Consider the following 21,588-nt stretch of genomic DNA (forward strand, 5'->3'; position numbering starts at 1 on the left):
TGTTAATTTATATACACTATCGCTCAAAAAAAAAAAAATCTTTTTTTTTTTTTTAATCGCTCATTGTTGCTGAATCCTTAAAATCAATTATATTTCAGGGAGAATCCAATGATGGCGGTTTTTTTGAGTGTGTGTCCAGCGGAGGATTTGCCTTTACCCACCGGGAACTCAGGCCTGTGTCCTCCGGCTCTGTCTCCCCACCTCGTATTATCGTTATTATTTTAATGCCTTTTTGAATCTGGAATGAGCTTTAGGTTTATTGGAACCCACTGTCTCAGATCAGATATAATCGTCAGGTATCGAGAGTGACACATGGAATTGGAATCAAAGTTTCTGAACTTTCTATTCAAGACATTTTGAATTTTTTTCAGTAACACAGCAATGCCTCTTTTCCAGTGACATTTATCTGGGCTAGTTTCTGAAGATCAAGAAGAGAATTTACAGAAAGAAAGTGTTCTGTCTTACAGAGAATACTTTGTGGCTGTCCACCAGACTTATACTTTGATCTAGCATTTTCTTGATCGTTGTTATAACCATTTAAAATAAGAATGAAGAAGAATGGCTGAAGAGAATTGCTCCTCCTTGACTGAATTCCGCCTCGTGGGAATTACTAATAACCCTGAGATGAAAGTGACCATATTCACCTTGTTTCAGGTTGTTTACCTCATTATGCTTGTGGCAAATCTTGGAATGATCATTTTAATTAGAATGGACTCCCAGCTTCAAACACCGATGTACTTTTTCCTCAGCCACCTCTCCTTCTGTGACCTCTGCTATTCCACAGCAATTGGGCCCAAGATGCTGGTGGACCTCTTCGCCAAAGACAAATCAATTTCCTTCTATGGCTCTGCTCTGCAGTTCTTCATCCTCTGTATCTTTATAGATTCTGAGTGTCTCCTGCTGGCAGTGATGGCCTTTGATCGGTACAAGGCCATTAGCAACCCCTTGCTCTATACAGTCAACATGTCCAGCAGGGTGTGCTCCATGTTTATGGTTGGGATTTACCTGGTGAGCATAGTGGACGCTTTGATACATATGACATTAGCTTTCCGATTATGTTTCTGTGGGTCAAATGAAATTAATCATTTCTTCTGTGATTTACCTCCCCTTCTCCTCCTTTCCTGTTCTGATATTCAGGTCAATGAGCTGGCATTATTCACTGTTTTTGGCTTCATTGAACTGAGTACCATTTCAGGAGTTCTTGTCTCTTACTGTTACGTCATCCTCTCAGTCTTAAAGATCCGCTCTGCTGAGGGAAGGTTCAAAGCTTTCTCCACCTGCACCTCCCACTTAACTGTTGTTGCTATTTTCCAGGGAACTTTGCTCTTTATGTATTTCCGGCCAAGTTCTTCCTACTCTCTAGATCAAGACAAGATGACCTCATTGTTTTATACCCTTGTTATTCCCATGTTAAACCCACTGGTGTACAGCCTAAGGAATAAAGATGTGAGAGAAGCTCTGGAAAAACTGAAAAATGCTGTTTTAAATAGTTAAACACACACATAAAGAGTTGTAGTTTTCCTCAAATTGTATAGCACAGAATAATGTGGTCTGAAATTCTTTAGTACAATGAGTATTTATACAAAATCTCTACTCTAGCAATTATTAGGTACTTTTCTAAATATGCTATACTTCCTTATATGTCTTTAATTTAAATATAGTACTCTAATTTTATAAAACTTTCTGGTCTCCTTATTAGTGTATCAAAATTTTATTTCCGGGACTTATTGTTTATTTCATGCCTACTTTTATACTTCTAGGTGTTTTGTGTTTCGATCCAGTGGTTTCTATACTAATGAATTCTATAATCCAGTGTAAACTTTAATTAGCTAATAATTCAAATAATTCCTAACAAAATATAAAATATCATGAAATGAAAAGGCAAGGTGCTCTTAATCCAAAGTAAAATGTCTCAATCTACTGTGGAAAGAAGAAAAACTTCTTTGAAATGGGCACATGTAGTTTCTGTTGTAAATGATGAATGGAGATGCAAAGTAGGGGAGAGGAAAGTATTCGAGGCAGAAGGATTGGCGATTAGTGATGATGATCTGGATATGACTATGTTTTTAGAGGAAATGAAGCCTCAAATTTTTAGATATAAAAGAGCAAAAAGAAGGACCCTGGTGAAGCCCATCCTTGTGTTGTAGTTCTTACCTCTCCCTTCCTTTCCTCTAGGAAGATTTCCTTTCATCCCCTCACCCCACCACCTCTCAGGCCTGGACTAATTCCCCTAGTCTTGGTTCATAAACCACTGTCTTCTCCTCAGGGCCTCATTTTATCTGTCACTTGGTTTGTTAAATTGCTGCTTATAAGCCGAGATTAAGAGCACTCTGTGATGATGAGTGTTTCATCCCTGTTGTTAACAAGCACCTGCATTGCGCCCGTGACATAAAATGGGAAAACAGATATGTGATAAAATCAGCATACTCGATAACATTTTTAGAGTGATGTTTACCTTGCAGTCAAAACAAAATTAACTGAGGTAATAGTATATGCCTCAAATATATTTTTTACACCTTGTAAGAAAGTTCATAATATGGTTTTGGTTATTATTGATAATGCATCTTTAAAGATATACATATTAATTTCTTGAGAATTAAAGAGTTTTCATTTGGGTACTTTCTCACCTACTTTATCAGGCTCTGTTCTACTTTTTGATAGCGAAGAAAAAAAAAGCATGAGGCTGGTTCGGAAATATCAACACACTATGTACTTAAAGGACTATAAAAGACTCAGGAAACCCTGATGGTGTAGTGGCTAAGAACTATGGCTGCTAACCAAAAGTTCAGCAGTTCTAATCTACCAAGTTCTGCTAGGAAACTCTGTGGGTCAGTTCTACTCTGTCCTATATAGTCACTACAAGTGGGAATCAACTCAACAGCAAGGTGTTATACAAGACTCAAGGACACTCTTAATTACTCATTACAAATGTGGAAGCTAAAAGCCACTGAATGTCATAGGCGACATAGCTGCCATTGCTAAGCGACAGTATGTCATTTTATGAAAACGTTTCAGAATTTCAGTAAATCCCAAGAGCACCTTTGCTTTTCCAAGTGGCATTTTTGTGTGGTACACTGTGATATGTTTGGGAAAGGTAAGGTTCTGCAAAAAGTATATGGGGAGGGACTGTTTTGAAAAAGTTTTTAGGGTTCCCTCTTTACAATATTTTCTCAATTAATCCACACTCTTTTCAGATTGTTACTTATGAAAAGCAGAATGGAATAAAAGTATGTTTACATATATTAATGTCCAAACAATGTTTGGGGGGTACCAAGTTCAGTGGATTGTCTCTAATTTTGAAGATACTTTAATGGCATCTACTCAACTCATCTTCCTTCCATATCACAGTTACATATTACAGCATCACGAGACTGATGTGTTTTGCATATGGGCCTCTTTAATCACGTCTGGTGGGTTTGAACTGAAGGAAAGGAACTATTAACCTTGATAAATGATTCATTTTAAGCTGAATCAATGGATGTCTGAAATGGATTAAACAACTTGATTAATTACAGGCATCATCTACCTACATTTCTGCAAGGACAGGTTGAATACTTCCTTTCCGGGATTTTTTTTTAAGTGATCTTATGTTTCAAATAGGAACATGCTAAGACGGCCTGAACCAATCCTTCTACATTTCTTCTTGGGAGTCTACAGAAATGGAGAAAACTTAATATCAAAGGCTGTAATCTACGCTAGCCTGTCTACAATCCTCCCTGTTACCTTCCATTCTCTCTCTCTTTAAATCCCTCCCTTCTCACTCATCCATTAATGACTGAGGGCAAATATTATTGTCCAAGTATGAGATTACCAATGCCTATGTGTAAGGGTGAATTTTATAGTTGAATTCCTATAGCTTGACACCTTTCTTCAGGAAATTGGCATTCACATTTTAATATGCACTTTATTAAAAAAAAAAAAGTGGTTATCCAACTTTATTTGTGCTCAGATAAATAAATAGGAAACTTCAATCCAGCACCATAACCCTATACATAAAAAGTGGCATAGCGATTGTAGATTTGGTTATATGTATAACACAGCAAACAAACTGACTTACTGTCAATAATGGCTGTTTAAAGACATTTGTAAGAACAAAGCAGTAATAATGCTCAATGACTTGGTAAGTGGGAGGTGCTCTTGGAAAGACCGAGGCAGCAAATTTAAACCCTCCTAGTAAATCCACCCCAGAAACATATTAGAACCCAGGGATGCAATGCCACTCTAAATCATTGTGTCCTTTAATAAGTCACTCTTCCTTGCCACACCTCATTTTTCCCCAAATAAACAACAGGGTCAGAATAGATTCTCTCTGTCGTCCTTTCTAGCTGGCAAATTCTCTTTGTATCTATGATTTTGAACAAAAAACAAAACAAAGACAAACAAACAAAAAAACATTGCTGAGTGGATTTCAACCACGTGTTACAGATTAGAACTGCTGTATAGATTTTTCTTGACTGTGATCTTTACAGAAGAGATCAGGAGGCCTTTCTTGGTGTTTTGGGGCGGGTTCAAGCCTCCAACCTTTAGGCTAGCAGTTGAACAAAAGCAGTTGGTGTCATCCAGGGACCTATATATGACGCTATTGCTTATAAACCCATCCCCACTACTGAAAGGGTTAAAAATAAACAAGGACTCATTCTTGATACAAAAGAACTACATTGCAACTCTTGGCTGGTTCATCTGAAATGGCTGTGACAATTAAGTTTTTTTTTTTAATAATGTTATTTACAGGAGACCAAATGCTTTTAAAAATTGTTCCTTTGACAAGCCTCCTAATTGGCATTCACTTTTTAATGTGCACTTTATTAAAAAAAAAAAAGAAAGAAAAAAGTGGTTATCCAACTTTATTTGTGCTCAGATAAATAAAAATAAGCCTCAGTGCAGTACCATAACTCAACTACAAAATGGCTAAAACCAAAATGATGGGCAATATTCAGTATTGGTGAGGGTGTGCAACAGCCATAGCTCTCACACATTAATAGTGGAAGTGGGAAATGGCATCTGCGTTGGAAAACTGTATGCTGTTAAACACCATTGAATTGGCTCCAACTCACAGTGACCCTATGCACAACAGAAGGAAACGCTGCCCGGTCCCATGCCATCCTCACAATTGTTTCTCTACTTGAGCCCATTGTTGCAGCCAACGTGTCAATCCATGTTGTTAAGGGTCTTCCTCTTTTTCGATGACCATCTGTTTCACCAAGCATGATGTCCTTCTCCAGGGACTGATCCCTCCTGACAACATATCTGAAGTATGTGAGAAGCACCCTTGGCATCCTTGCTTCCAAGGAGCATTCTGGTTTGTACTTGGTGGATATTTACCCATTTCACTTGGATATAAAGCTAAAATATGATTTTTGAGTCATGGAGCAAGTACATGTCCAGCTGTATTAAAAAATATATATACTGCCACATAGTTTTCTATTCTGAAACTTCCTCTAACGGTACACCTATTACTTGAGTATTCTGTATGTGTACCTTACACAGCAAAAGGCTTTTCTAAACACAGTCTAGTCATAATTTGATTGTAAGAAATTTAATAATTACTTTAGTATGAATTATGATTTTTAGCAATGCCTATGTATGATAAAGTTTAATGTAATTTTTTGTAGAATTAAAGGTGAAGTTTTCATCAGATATTTCAGTGAATAACTATTCTTTTTATACTTAAAACTTGCTTTCTTGCAAGGAGACTTAACATACACTGACATGAGTATATACAATTTATTTATTTAATAAAAGCCCACGCTCCAGAGCAAGACAAGTATTTTCTGAAGGAAATGAGTTTATAAATAAACAGTTGCCTACAGAGCATTTTGTTAGTGGAACTAGTGACACTAAAATCCAAAAGAAAAAAAAAACAACATGTTGCCATCTAGTTGAGTCCCACTCAGAGCGACCGTATAAAACAGAGTAGATCTGCCCCATAGACTTTCCAAGGAGCACCTGGTGGATTTGAACTGCCAATCTTTTGGTTAGCAGCTGTATCACTTAACCACTACGCCACCAATAACACTAAAAAAAAAACCCACTGCTAGGGAAGTTACTTAGATACATTTTTTTTTCCAACTTACTTTCTTCTGATGTCTCATATTCTACCTTAAGTCATTTTTTTCCCTATGATCTAAGGAATACATTTTCAATTAAGTATAAATATCTTTGGGAGGTTAATTAGCTTATCCAATTTTTAATAAAAATATAGCCACCATGGCTTAGTTTTAATGGGGAAGGTGGTAAGGGATAAAACTTGATGGTCTAGTGGGACAGTCATGTTTTGGTAGGAAAAGTCTGGGTCTTGCCTAATTACAGCGTGGCCAGAGGGAATTTGGTATCCCAGGAGACAGGGAGCACTTGAGGAGGAAATTAGTTTGGAAAGAAATCAGAAGAAGGAGACTAAGAATGACTTCACCTCCTCTAAATGTGCATCAGAGAAGTAGATAATTGTGGCAAAGCTCTTGAGTAATGCAAAGGCATCAGCTTCTTGAGATTACCTGGCGGACAATTACTAGCAGTTAGTGAAGTTGTTGGATATTCGTCTCAACGATGTCTCCCCTAGGAGGACACTGGGTATTGCAGTATTGGAATCATCACATAAAAAATTACAATGGAATATGAAAACTCATTCAAGTGTATCAACTAACTGCACTTTGCTCAACATCAAGAATATTTTATTTTATTAAGTGTAGCTTAAGGCATGGTCATGCTTTATAGGGAAAAAGGAAAAGGTTGGTTCTGTCCACCCCCAGTGAGGGTTGAGAATAAACAAGAAATTACCTGGAATACAAAATAAATTCCCTGGTTTATGTCCATAACTTCTTATTTTTTTTTCCATATATGCAAATTTTTCCAATTACTTCTTTTGTGGTAAAAAATAAATGAACTGCATTGATATGATGCACCATGGGTGTGTATAATTATTATGCATTATCTAAAAATATCAACTGATGGTAGATAACTAAAAAACATAGAAATTCTTGTCAGTGACTTGCAATCATTCACAATTGTCAAATATTACACAGGCCCTGGCCAATGCAGCAAACTTCCACAGGGCTATTTCGTACAACTTCAGGTGACACCATTTTTCTCATTTCCAATGACCTTTCCAGAATTGTGCAGTATAGTAGCCCATTTCACACCAAAGTCAATAATGTTCAAGTGTTTAGCTAAGACAAATAAAACAGATTATATATCAAATCTGGTGACACTTTCTATTTACTCTCCTCTAACTTTAATCATTGTTAGAATCCTGCTTTGGTGGGACTTCGATGACCTCTAAGTTCTCTTAAAAAAAAAAAAATTTAGATCTCTAAAAATCTTTGGATTACTATTTTTGTGTATTTGCACACTTGATTTTAACATAAAAGCACTATAAAATTCCAACTGTTCCAAAGAAAGTTATTCTTTAAAGAGACATTTGTTTTATTACTCTGTAGTCAGGCATCAGTTGTGAACAAATGCTTTGGAGCCAGATAAACTTAATGTCCTTGATCCTCCAGATATCTATTTACTGCTTTTGGATCTCACTTTGCACATTCATATAATGAAGCTATTAGAGACATTTTAGGATGCACACGCTAATGCAAGGAATAAATAATATAATGTGATAAGTTAATATATGAAAAACACTTGTCATTAGTAAGAATGCTACATTGTACTATATTTGAAATCAAGTTTGTGCCCCCAAAAGTCCACTCTTGAGTGAAAAGGTACACATATTCACAGAAGGAAGAGGGGATAGATATTTTAATGATACAGAATAGAAGAAGACACGATTTAGCTCTGGGCCCTGATGAAGAAGTCCTATCAAAGTGACCAACATGGTAGACTAACATTCAAAGAGCGTGGGGTAGTGCATTGATGACTATAGACGTAGGGAGAAGATAGTTGTTCTCGTTAGATGCCGTCAGGTCGATTCTGACTCATAGCAACCCTATGCACAACAGGACGAAACAATGCCCAGTCCTGCACCATCCTTAAAATCATTGTTATGCTTGATCTCACTCTTAGAGCCACTGTATCGATTCACCTCGTTGAGGGTCTTCCTCTTTTCCACTGACCCTGTACTATGCCAAGCATAACAATCTTCCCCAGGGACTGATCCTTCCTGACAATATGTCCAAAGTATGTAAGATGCAGTCTCGCCATCCTTGCTTCTAAGGAGCATTCTGGTTGCACTCTTCTAAGACAGATTTGTTCGTTCTTTTGGCAGTCCATTGTATATTCAATATTCTTCACCAACACCACGATTCAAAGGCATCAATTCTTCTTTGATCTTCCTTATTCATTGTCCAACTTTCACATACATATGATGTGATTGAAAATACCATGGCTTGGGTCAGGTGCACCTGAGTCTTCAAGGTGACGTCTTTGCTCTTCAACACTTTAAAGAGGTCCTTTGCAGTAGATTTACCCAATGCAATGTGTCATTTGATTTCTTGACTGCTGCTTCCATGGCTGTTGATTGTGGATCCAAGTGAAATGAAATCCTTGACAACTTCGATCTTTTCTCCATTTATCATGATGTTGCTCATTGGTCCAGTTGTGAGGATCTTTCTTTTCTTTATATTGAGGTGCAATCCATACTGAAGGCCGTGGTCTTTGATTTCATTAGTAAGTGCTTCAAGTCCTCTTCACTTTCAGCAAGCAAAATCTTGTCATTTGCATAACGGAGGTTGTTAATGAGTCTTCCTCCAATCCAGTTGCCCCGTTCTTCTTCATATAGTCCAGCTTCTCTGATTATTTGCTCAGCATACAGATTGAAAAGGTATGGTGAGAGAATATAACCCTGACCCACACCTTTCCTGACTTTAAGCCACACAGTATCCCCTTGTTCTGTGTGAACAACTGCCTCTTGATCTATGTAAAGTTTCCTCATGAGCACAATTAAGTGTTCTGGAATTCCCATACTTAGCAATATTATCCATAATTTGTTATGATCTACAAAGTCCAATGCCTTTGCATAGTCAATAAAACTCAGGTAAACATCCTTCTGGTATTCTCTACTTTCAGCTAGGATCCATCTGACATCAGCAATGGTATCCCTTATCCATGTCCTCTCCTGAATCCAGCCTGAATTTCTGGCATTTCCCTGTCGACATACTGTTGCAGCCGTTTTTGAATGATCTTCAGCAAAATTTTGCTTATGTGTGATATTAATGATATTGTTCTATAATTCTGTATTCGATTGGATCAACTTTCTTGGGAATAGACACAAATATGGGTCTCCTACAGTCTGTTGACCAGGAAGCTGTCTTCTATATTTCTTGGCATAGACGAGCGAGCAACTCCAGCACTGCATCCATTGTTGAAACATCTCAGTTGGTACTCTGTTAATTCCTGAAGTCTTGTTTTTTGTTAGGAAACCCTGCTGGCATAGTGATTAAGTGTTACAGCTGCTAACCGAGAGGTCAGCAGTTAGGATCCACCAGGCACTCCTTGGAAATTCTATGGGGAGGTTCTACTCTGTCCTATAGGGCTGCTATGAGTCAGAATCGACTTGACAGCAGTGGGTTTGTTTGGTTTTTGGTTTTTTCCAATGCCTTCAGAGCAGCTTGGACTTCTTCCTTCAGTACCATCGGTTCCTGATCATGTGCTACCTCTTGAAATGGTTGAACATTGACTAATTCTTTTTGGTATAATGACTCTGTGTGTTCCTTCCATCTTCTTTTGATGCTTCCTGTGTCGTTTAATATTTTCCCCATAGAATCGTTCACTGTTGCAACTTGAGGCTTGACTTTTTTCCTCAGTTCTTTTGGTTTGAGAAACACTGAGCGTATTCTTCTCTTTTGGTTTCCTATCTCCAGCTCTTTGAACATGTCATTATAACACTTTGTCTTCTCAAGCTGCCCTTCGAAATCTTCTGTTCAGTTCTTTTATTTCATCATTTCTTCCTCTTGCTTTAGCTGTTCGACGTTCGTAAGCAAGTTTCAGAACCTCCTCTCACATCCATCTTGGTGTTTGCTTTCCTTTCTGCCTTTTCAATGACCTCTTTCTTTCTTCATGTATGATGTCCTTGATGTCATCCCACAACTCGTCTGTTCTTTGGTCACTAGTGTTCAGTGTGTCAAATCTATTATGTAGATGGTCTCTAAATTCAGGTGAGATACACTCAAGGTCATGTTTGGCTCCCTGTCTATCACTTTGTCGTACTGTGGGGGCTTGTGTGTTGCTGTCATGCTGGAAGGTATGCTATGTATTCCAGGTCACCCGTGGAAGACAGGTTTCAGCTGAGGTTCTAGACTAAGAAGACTAAGAAGAAGGATCCAGCAGTCTACTTCTGAAAAGCATTAGCCAGCGAAAACCTTATGAATAGCAGCAGAACATTGTCCGATATAGTGCTGGAAGATGAGCCCCCCAGGTTGGAAGGCACTCAAAAGACAACCGGGGAAGAGCTGCCTTCTCAATGTAGAGTTGACCTTAATGACATGAGTGGAGTAAAACTTTCGGGACCTTCATTTGCTGTTGTGGGATGACTCAAAATGTGAAGGAACAGCTGCAAGCATCTGTTAATAATCGGAACCTGAAATGTAAGAAGCATGAATCTAGAAAAATTGGAAATCATCAAAAATGAAATAGAATGCATAAACATTGATATCCTAGACATTAGTGAGCTGAAATGGGAGGGTATTGACCTTTTTGAATAGGACAATCATATTGTCTACTATGCTGGGAATGACAACATGAAGAGAAATGGTGTTGCATTCATCGTCAAAAAGAACATTTTAAGATCTAGCCTGAAGTAACACTGTCAGTGATAGGATAACATCCATATGCCTACAAGGAAGACCAGTTATTACGATTATTATCCAAATTTATGCACCAACCACTAAGGCCAAAGATGAAGACAGAAATTTTTATCAGCTGCTGCAGTCTGAAATTGATCAAACATGCAATCAGGATGCTTTGATAATTACTGGTGATTGAAATGCAAATTTGGAAACAAAGAAAATGAATCAGTTGGAAAATATGGCCTTGGTGATAGAAACAATGCCAGAAATCAAATGATAGAATTTTGCTAGACCAACAACTTCATTGCAGGTACCTTCTTTTACCAACATAAAGGGCGACTATACACATGGACCTCACTAGATGGAATACACAGGAATAAATTGACTACATTTGCTGAAAGAGTTGATGAAGAAGCTCAATATCATCAGTCAGAACAAGGCCAATGGCCGACTGTGGAACAGACCATCTATTACTCATATGCAAGTTCAAGCTGAAACTGAAGAAAATCAGAGCCTAAGTCCACAACAGGGGGAAGATTGAGTGGGTGCAAAATTGTGTTTCCATTACCTCCCAATTTCCAATGTGCTGTCATGAATAATAATACACAAAACTTATTTTTATGGGTGACTTAAATTTTTTATTTTGGTAAATAAATATATATATATATATATATGAAAACACATGCCAATTAAACATTGTCTTTATGTTCAACTCAGTGACACAAATTGCAATAATTATGCTGTGCAACCATCACCAGTATGCATTGCCAAAAGGTAATTTTTTTAAATAAACAGCACTCACCTGTGCAATGTTCATCACAGCACTTTTCACAATGGTCAGAAAGAGGAAAGTGAAACATTCATCAACAAATTATTGGATAAACAAAATGTGGCATATACACATAAAGAGGAATGCTCAACCATAAAGAGAAATGAAATTCTGACTCGTGCCACACATGCCACAACATAGATGAACCTTGAAAACACCATGCTGAGTGAAATAAGTCAATCTCAAAACAACAAATATTGTATGATCTCATTTATATGACATAAGCAAACATAGAGAAACCAAAGATTATTAGTAGTTATTAGGGGTGAGAGGGAAAGAGAAAGAATGGGTTTTTGCTAAGGGGACATTGAGTTTATGTTAATTTTACTGGAATCATGTGGAAAAAGATAAGGAGAATGGTTACACAACATGAAGAATGTAATTTATTTCTCTGAATTGTACATGTAGAAATTGTTGACTCAGTGTATTTTTTCTTATGTACAGTTTCACTATTACAAATATATATATAGCTATAGATAGCTCACATGCAAGTTCAAATGCTCATATGCAAGTCCAAGCTGAAACTGAAGAAAATTAGAACAAGTCCACAAGAGCTAAAGCTTGACCTTGAGTATGTTTTACCTGAATGTAGAGAGCATCTGAACAGTAGATTTGATGTCTTGAACACTAATGAGGGAAGAACAGACCAGTTGTGGAATGACATCAAGGACATCATACATGAAGAAAGCAAGAGGTCAATAAAAAGACAGGAAAGAAAGAAAAGACCAAAATGGATGTTAGAGGACACCCTGAAACTTGTTCTTGAACATCATGTAGCTAAAGCAAAAGGAAGAAATGGTGAAGTAAGAGAGTGAACGGAAGATTTCTAATGGAGGCTTGAGAAGACAAAGTGAAGCATTATAATGACATGTGCAAAGACCTGGAGATAGAAAACCAAAAGTGAAGAACGTGTTCAGCATTTCTGAATCTGAAAGATCTGAAGAAATAATCCAGACCTCAAGTTGCAATATTGAAGAATTCTATGGGGAAAATATCAAAAGGCACAGCAAGCATCAAAAGAAGGTGGAAGGAATACACAGAGTCACTATACCAAAAAGAATTGGTTTATATCAACCATTTCAGGACATAGCATACGATTAGGAGCTGATGGTAGTGAAGGAAGAATTCCAAGCTGCACTGAAGACATTGGCAAAAAACAACGCTCCAGGAATTGACAGAATAACTATTGAGATGTTTCAACAAATGGATGCTACACTGGAAGTGCTCACTCATCTAAGCCAAGAAATTTGGAAGACAGCTACCTGGCCAAGCAACTGGAAGAAATTCATATTTATGCCTATTTCAAAGAAAGGTGACCCATCTAAATACAGAAATTATCAAACAATATCATTACTATGACAGGCAAGTAAAATTTTGCTGAAGATGACTCAAAAGCTGTTGCTGCAGTACATTGACAAGGAACTGCCAGAAATTCAACGTGGATTCAGGAAAAGACATGAAACTAGGGATATCATGGATGATGTCAGATGGATCCTGGTTGAAAGCAGAGAATACCTGAAAGATATTTACCTGTGTTTTATTGATTATACAAAGACATTCGACTGTGTGAATCATAACAAATTATGAATAACACTGGGAAGAATGTGAGTTCCAGAACACTTGATTTTACTCATGAGGAACATGTACATAGATCAAGAAGCAGTCATTTGAACAGAACAAGGGATACTGCGTGGATTAAAGTCAGGAAAGGTACACATCAGGGTTGTAATATTTCACCATACTTATTCAACAGGTGAAACTCTGGTGGTGTAGTGTTTAAGCCTTTGGTTGCTAACCAAAAAGTCAGTAGTTTGAATCTACTAGCTCCTCCTTGAAAATGCTATGGCTCAGTTCTACTCTGTCTTATAGGGTCACTAGGAGTCAGAACTGACTTGACAGCAATGCTTTTGGTTTGGTTTATTCAATCTGTATGCTGAGAAAATCATCAGAGAAGATGGACTATGTGAAGAAGAATGGGGCATCAGGATTGAAGAAAAATTCATTAATAACCAGCAATAGGCAGATGAGACAACCTTACTTGCTGAAAGGGTAGAGGACTTGAAGCACTTACTGATGAAAATCAAAGACCACAGCCTTCAGTATGGATTACACCTCAACATAAAGAAAAGAAAAATCCTCACAACTGTACCAATGAGCAACATTATGATAAATGGAGAAAAGATTGAACTTGTCAAGAATTTCATTTTACTTGGATCCACAATCAAAACCCATGGAAACAGGAATCGAGAAATCAAAAGATGCATTGCAAAAAAAAACAAAGATGGCACATTGAAGACTAAGGTGCACCTGATCCAAGCCATGGTGTTTTCAATTGTCTCATATGCATGCTGGACAATGAATAAGGAAGACTGAAGAATTGATGCCTTAGAATTTTGGTGTTTGCAAAAAATATTGACTGCCAAAAGAATGAACAAATTTGTCTTAGAAGAAGTACAACCAGAATGCTCCTTAGAAGCAAAGACGGGAAGACTACTTCTCACATACTTTGGACATGTTATCTGAAGAAACCGGTCCCTGGAGAAAGACATCATGCTTGGTAAAGTACAGTGTCATCAAAAAAGAGGAGGACTGTCAAGGAGATGGATTGACACAGTGGCTGCAATAATGGGCTCAAGTATAACAAAGATTGTGAGGATAGTGCAGGGATGGGCAGTATTTTGCTCTGTTGTACATAGGGTAGCTATGAGTCAGAACCGACTCAACAGCACTTAACAACAACAACAACAACGAAGATAGATAACTAGTGAGAGAGAGGGAAAAAAAAATAGAGCTAAGTATATTTTTTCTTGAAACCATCATGGTAACACATATGTTCTCTTAAAAAGTTTTATCCTTGCACCAATCAACTATATGAGTAAAAAGAGCCCTTAAAATCTGTTTATTTCTACTCTTTATTTTTTTATCCACCAAACAACCAGAACATATTTAAGAGCCAACGTTTAATGATCCATTATTTTGGATATTCTTATTCTAGAGACTGTGAGAATTTCCAGGGAAACAAACAGAAAAAATAATAATTCAAGACCAAATGGGTTATGTGTAATGAATGTTATACAATCATAAAATCATTGGATTGGGGTCAGTTGACATGTGGTTGGGGGAAGAGAATCAGACAGTGATTAAAGAAAATAAAGGCTAAGCATTATAAAAAAAAAAATAGGAATGTCATATATCTATATGGGGCAGTGAAGAATTTATTTTCAGAAATGGAGACAAACATGATGAACAATGGGAAATATAAGAAAATCAAGTAGTAGAGAGGATCTGAGCTTCATTAGATGTGTGATTTGACTGGAGGATGATGCAGATTCAACGTTACGATAAAGCATAGCTTTAAACTCAATGGTTAATGGATATTGAAGAAAACTTCGGTCTTTGCTAAAGCTGTTGCAGCATTCACACGGGAAAAATACAGAACAACCAGGAATCTAATTAATCACTTGTTGGCATAACACAGGAAAATGAGGGCAGAGCCTAGAGCCTAGGGATTTAAGTCCCAAATGCTACTAAACAAAAGTAAAAATGTGACCTGCCAAGTGTTCAGCTACCCAAAATCAGAAGAGAAAGACATGCTCATCTAAGGTAGGATTCTGAATTGAAAAATCAAAAGAGTATAGAAAAAAATTGGGGGGGAAAAATGAGGAATCAAATGTTGAGGAAATTATAAATGAAGCATTTTTATACCCGCTTTTTCACTTAAATAAACTCTGCAATCTAACAACCAAACCATAATATCTTATGGTGGAAGCTGTGTGAATACGGCTGACCTCATTTGTATGAGTAAAGGAGATAATTTATCAATTTACATTGTAACTAAAAATCATAAGTAAAAATCACTTTTTATTACTGTTCAAGTGATATCACTATATATGTGAATTTAAGATTTCTTCTAGTGCTTTTTCAACCCTAATTGAGGAATCACATTAAAAATACCAGTGTGCATAAATTCTAGTATGCAAGGACCACACACTATAATACCCAAATACATAAAGAAATAAAAGTCAGCCCACCACTCAGTTTTTATACACCAACAGGGAGGTCCGTACACACTCACAGACACACACACACACACACAAGGAAATGAACCCTTAATATTTCTAAAACATGTATTTTTCCTCTTCCTATTTTCATTTTTTACGTGAAATTAAATTTAAAAATCCAAGAGACACAAATGTGTGTCTGTTAAATTCTGTACTTCCCGCTTTTCTCATTTCTCTTTAGTTTTTCAACACACGTATCCTTTGGGATCTGGTCAGTCATATAACTGGACTATAAATGGTTGTCCAGTTATATGACTGACCAGGTGTGATAGAAAAGCCCAATAAAACAGGTTTGCTCATGTTTAGTTATTCTGATAAAACTGAAGACATCCTGCACCAAAACGGGAACATTGTAACTTTCACTTAGTAACTTACATGCAGGACTATTTGCTGTTGCTGAGTCTTTAGCATCAGTTATGTCTCTGGATGAATACAAAAAAGTGTGATTGCTTTTTTTGTGCAAACAGGTATTTATTTTTACAGGTCAAGTGTTTCGGCTGCGTCTCCTGGCTTGGTCGCTCTATCGTGGTTTTTTAATATAATATTTTATCTGGAATGAGCATTAGATTTATTCAAAATACTGTCTCAGATAATATATAGTTGTCATATACCAAGGGTGACATGTGGGTTTGGAGTCCAAGCTTCTGAACTTAATATTCAAGAAATTTTGAATTTTTTCAGTAAGATAAAAATGCCTCTTTTTCAGTGACTTTTATCAGAACAAGTTCCTGAGGGTAAAGAAGGCAATTTACAGAAGGAACAAAGAAAAATGGCTGGAGAAAATTGCTCCTCCTTGACTGAATTCCGCCTCGTGGGAATTACTAAAAACCCTGAGATGAAAGTGACCATATTCACCTTGTTTCTGGTTGTTTATCTCATTATTCTTGTGGCAAATCTTGGAATGATCTTTTTAGTAAGAATGGACTCCCAGCTCCAAACACCAATGTACTTTTTCCTCAGCCACCTCTCCTTCTGTGACCTGAGCTATTCCACAGCAGTTGGGCCCAAGATGCTGGTGGACCTCTTGGCCAAAGACAAATCAATTTTTTTCTATGGCTGTGCCCTGCAGTTCTTCATCCTCTGTATCTTTACAGACTCCGAGTGTCTCCTGCTGGCAGTGATGGCCTTTGATCGATACTCGGCCATTAGCAACCCCTTGCTCTATACAGTCAACATGTCCAGCAGGGTGTGCTCCGTGCTTGTGGCTGGGATTTATCTGTTGAGCATAATGGATGCTTTGATACATACCACATTAACTTTCCGCTTATGTTTCTGTGGCTCAAATGAAATTAATCATTTCTTTTGTGATACTCCTCCACTTTTGTTGCTATCTTGTTCAGATACACAGGTCAATGAGTTAGTGATATTCACTGTTTTTGGCTTCATTGAACTGAGTACCCTTTCAGGGGTTTTAGTCTCTTACTGTTATATCGTCCTCTCAGTCTTAAAGATCCGCTCTGCTGGGGGAAAGTTCAAAGCTTTCTCCACCTGCTCTTCTCATTTAACTGCTGTTGCAATGTTCCAGGGAACTATGCTCTTTATGTATTTCCGGCCAAGTTCTGCCTACTCTCTAGATCAAGACAAAATAACCTCATTGTTTTATACCCTTGTTATTCCCATGTTAAACCCCCTGGTATACAGCCTAAGAAATAAAGATGTGAAAGAAGCTCTGGCAAAACTAAAAAACAAAATGCTGTTTTAAGTAGTTACACACGTAAGAAGTTGTGGTTTTCTTCAAACGATATAGTAGAGTATAATGTGGTCTCTAATTCTTTAGTACAATGAGTATACAAATTCTCTACCACACCAATTATTAGGTACTTTCCTAAATAGGCTATACTTTCTTATCTGTCTTCAATTTAAATATAGTACAGTTTAATTTTAGAAAACTTTCCAGTCTCCTTATTAAAGTATCAAAATTTGACTTTTTCAATTTTTGTTTTAATGCATTAACTGAATTATTCTAGGAGTTATTGATTATTTAACATCTACTATACTTCTTGACATTTTGTATTTTATGGCCAATCCAGTGGTTACTGTACTAATGGATTCTATAATATGGTATAAATGGTGAACTTTAATTAGGTAATAATTCATAACAAAATACAAAACATGATGAAATGAAAAAGCAAGGTGCTCTTAATCCAAAGTAAAATGTCTCAATCTACTGTGAAAAGAAGAAAGTCTTCTTTGAAATGGCACATATAGCTTCTGATCTAAATGATGAATGGAAATGCAAAGTGGGGGAGAGGAACTTATTCTAGGCAGGAGGATTGGCAAATAGTGGTCATGAGGTGGATATGACTATGTCTTTTTAGAGAAAATGAAGCCTCAGATTATTAGATATTAAAGAGCAAAGAGAAGGTCCTTGGTGAAGCCCATCCTAATGATGTAATTCTTAACTCATCCCTTCCTTCCTTTCAACTCCTCCCCACCCCACCTCAGGCATGGACAAATTCCCCTAGTCTTGGTTCATAAACCACCTTCTCCTCGGGGCATCTTTTTATCTGTCACTTGGTTTGTTAAATCATTGTTTATAAGCTGAGATTAAGAGCACTCTGTGACATTGAATGTTCCATCCCTGTTATAACAAGCACCTGCATTGTGTCCTTGACATAGGATGGGTAAATAGATACATAATAAAATCAACATACTCCGTACTCCATAACATTGTGCACATGGCAGTCAAAACACAACTAACTGAGAGAATAGTATATGCCTTGAATATATTTTTTACATCTTGTAAGAAAGTTCATAATATGGTTGTGGTTATTAGAGGTAATAGACCTATGAAGATATGCATATTAATTACTTGAGAATTAAAGAACATGCATTTGGGTACTTTCTTGATGTGTGACAACTTCATTGGGCTTTGTTCTAGTTTTTTGATAACCAAAACCAAGCAAGAAGCTGGTTCAGAAACATGAATATAGCTTTATATTTAAAGGACTATTACAAGACTCAGGAAAACATGGTGACATAGTAGTTAAGAGCTATGGCTGCTAGTCAAAAGCTCAGCAGTCCTAATCCACCAAGTGCCCCTTGGAAACTCTAGGGATCAGTTCTTCTCTGTCCTATAGGGTCCCTATGAGCTGGAATGCACTCAATGGCAATGGCTTACACAGGACTCAAGGACACTCTTAATCACTCATTACAAATGTGGAAGCTAAATCCACTGAATGGCATAGGCAATATAGCTGCCATTGCAAAAGGTCATTTTATGAAAACATTTCTATCAAAGCATTAAATAAAGAATTGATTAACATGTTCTTTGAGTTAGATAGAATATTTTAGACTTTGGGAACCATATGGTTTCTGACACAGCATCTCATAACTGCCCTTGTTTGACAAAACAGCCATAGGCAACAATTAATAAATGCATGAGAGGATTGTGTTCCAATTATAACTTATGGGTCATAGTTTGCCTACCCTGCATAAAAAAAAAAAAAATTAGATAAATAATGTATGGTACATGTGTACATTAAAATACTACTCAGTGAGGCAGGACGAAGATAGAGGAGTAGTCAGATGCTTCCAGTGATCACTCTTACAAAAAAGACCTGAAAAAATAAATGAATCGGTTATATATATGACAAGCTAGGAACCCTGAGAATCAAAGCAAAGTTAAGAAATTGGACTGAGTGATGGGGGAGGGAGAGATGGTGCAGGAGCAGGAAGGGGTTGCCGAGCCCACAGCAATGCTTCAGCCCTGATTCCTTTACACAACTGTGGTGGGGCTGATGGTAGTTTTGGGGGACACAGCCACTTCAGTAAAAGAAGGCAAGCACAGGACGCAGCTCTAACCACCTGGGGTGAGCTTGTCACGGACTCAGCCAGTGCACTAAAGCTACACACCCCTCTGAAATCTGAGATAAAGCAGCGCTCTTGGTACAACATAAGTGATTTTGCCTAATTTATTGCATGGATATAATAGGTCCTCCTTTTGAAAGAACTCTCTCCTATCTATCTGATCTCTCCCCCCTCTGCCCCAGCCGGCTTCATTAACAGTTGATCTCCCTGGACCAGAGAAAGGTTCTGCTGTGCTTCCTGAGCCATTCTCCTGGCCTTGGAGAAGGAACAAATTAACAAATGGGAGAAAAATACTCTGCCAACTCCCCTAATCGGGAAACTCAGAGCAGAAGCAGCTCCATTCCAAGCATTAGTGATCTATAGACTCTGTCTTTCACCCGTGCATGGATCCTGGTGGCTACAATACACCAGATGGGAACTGGCTATTCTATTGCAAGGGCAAATCTGTTTGAGGCCTGACTGTACCTGTTTCAGCTGTGTGGTGGAAAGGCAGCTTTTGGACATTTCATACCACTCTGCCTATAAACAGGGCCTTCACCAACCCGCAGCAGAGGCCTGAGGACTGGAGGCTCCAACCATGCCACATTGCCACCTGTAAAAAGGCTCCAAGGATAAGTGGTGGCTACCAATCCTTACACATAAAAGCATTGGGTGCCTACTGTACAGCTGCAGAGCCCACCCACCAAAGCACTCTAGAGAACAGGGATATGCCTTCTTTACAGACACTCAGGGGAAGGTTTTCAGACCCGTGCCTTCCTCAGAGTGTGACCGCCCCCCGTTACTACCAGAAACCTGTGCATACACCAATCATCACTGCTCCTCTAAGATAGTAGGTGAGAGCCTAGCCTATACCACACACTAGGAGACTGACTATCAGGACACCTGAGCTGAATCTATACAAGAATAGTGAGTGGACTCCTAGGCTCATATACCTGATAACGGCTCTAGCCACCTGGTAAAAGGACATTAGTACTTCAAAGCCTCCAATAATCAAGTTAGCTCACTCTAGTAGCCTATTTGGGCATATCAAAAGTAAACAAAGCAAGAAACTAGGACATGGTGAGCAAACATAAAATAAATTAATACAATAACTTATAGATGGCTCAGAGACAACAGTCAATATAAAATCACATAAAGAAGCTGACCATGATTTCTTCAACAGACTTCCAAAAAAAAAATCAAGGACTATTCAGGAAGAAGAGGAATTCCTGAAATTATCAGATGTAGGATTCAAAAGATTAATACAGAACACTTAAAGACATCAGAAATGAGATCAGGCAAAACAAAGAACAAGCCAAGGAACACACAGATAAAGCAGTTGAAGAAATTAAGGGGATTATTCAAGAAAATAATGAGAAATTTAATAAGCTGCAAGAATCCAGGGAGAGACAGCAATCAGAAATTCAGAAGATTAACAATAAAAGCACAGAATTAGACAACTCAATAGAAAGTCAGAGGAGTAGAATTGAGGAAATGCAAGGCAGAATTAGTGAGATTTAAGATAAAACACTTGGCAACAATATATTCGAAGAAATATCAGATAAAATAATTTTAGAAAATGAAGAAACCCTAAGAAGCATGTGATACTCTATCAAGAAGAATAACTTGTGAGTGATTGAAATACCAGAACAGGGAGGGATAACAGCAAATACAGAGAGAATTGTTGAAGATTTGTTGTCAGAAAAATTCCCTGAGTTCATGAAAGATGAAAGGATATCTATCCAAGATGCTCATTGAAACCCATACAAAGTAGATCCCAACAGAAAACCACCAAGACATATTATAATCAAACTTGTTAAAACCAAGGACAAAGAGAAAATTTCAGGAGCCACCGGGGATAAGCAAAAAGTCATCTATAAAGGCGAGTCAATAAGAATGAGTTCAGACTACTCAGCAGAAACCATTCAGGCAAGAAGGCAATGGGATGACTTATATAAAGCATTGAAGGAGAAAATTGCCAACCAAGAATCATATATCCAGCAAAACTGTCTCTCAAATATGAAAGTGAAATTAAGACAGTTCCAGATAGACAGAAGCTTAGGGAATTTGCAAAAACCAAACCCAACACTAAATATCAAACCAACGCTAGAACACAGGACAGAGAAATCAGATATTAACACAGTGAGGAAATCACAAAAATAAATCAAGATAAAAAAATGCT

The 21,588-nt window shown here is 37.5% G+C and overlaps 2 protein-coding genes across 2 annotated transcripts; both read left to right on the forward strand.

Annotated features, from left to right (window-relative positions):
* The first annotated feature begins 558 nt into the window (after positions 1–558).
* Positions 559–1,494, forward strand: LOC100668228 (olfactory receptor 5W2-like). The gene has a single exon (XM_064289363.1). The coding sequence runs from the start codon at positions 559–561 to the stop codon at positions 1,492–1,494; it is 936 nt and encodes a 311-aa protein (XP_064145433.1).
* Positions 1,495–16,380: 14,886 nt separating this feature from the next.
* On the forward strand, positions 16,381–17,319 carry LOC100667940 (olfactory receptor 5W2-like). The gene has a single exon (XM_003423248.3). It carries the CDS (start codon positions 16,387–16,389, stop codon positions 17,317–17,319), a length of 933 nt encoding a protein of 310 aa, XP_003423296.2. The 5' UTR covers positions 16,381–16,386.
* The last annotated feature ends 4,269 nt before the right edge of the window (positions 17,320–21,588 follow it).

This window comes from Loxodonta africana, chromosome 7 (genome assembly GCF_030014295.1).
Source record: "Loxodonta africana isolate mLoxAfr1 chromosome 7, mLoxAfr1.hap2, whole genome shotgun sequence".
Classification (NCBI taxonomy): domain Eukaryota; kingdom Metazoa; phylum Chordata; class Mammalia; order Proboscidea; family Elephantidae; genus Loxodonta; species Loxodonta africana.

What these genes read in the sequence shown, in the direction of transcription:
- LOC100668228 (XM_064289363.1), top strand. Translation starts at nt 559, where the DNA reads ATGGCTGAAGAGAATTGCTCCTCCTTGACTGAATTCCGCCTCGTGGGA.
- LOC100667940 (XM_003423248.3), top strand. Translation starts at nt 16,387, where the DNA reads ATGGCTGGAGAAAATTGCTCCTCCTTGACTGAATTCCGCCTCGTGGGA.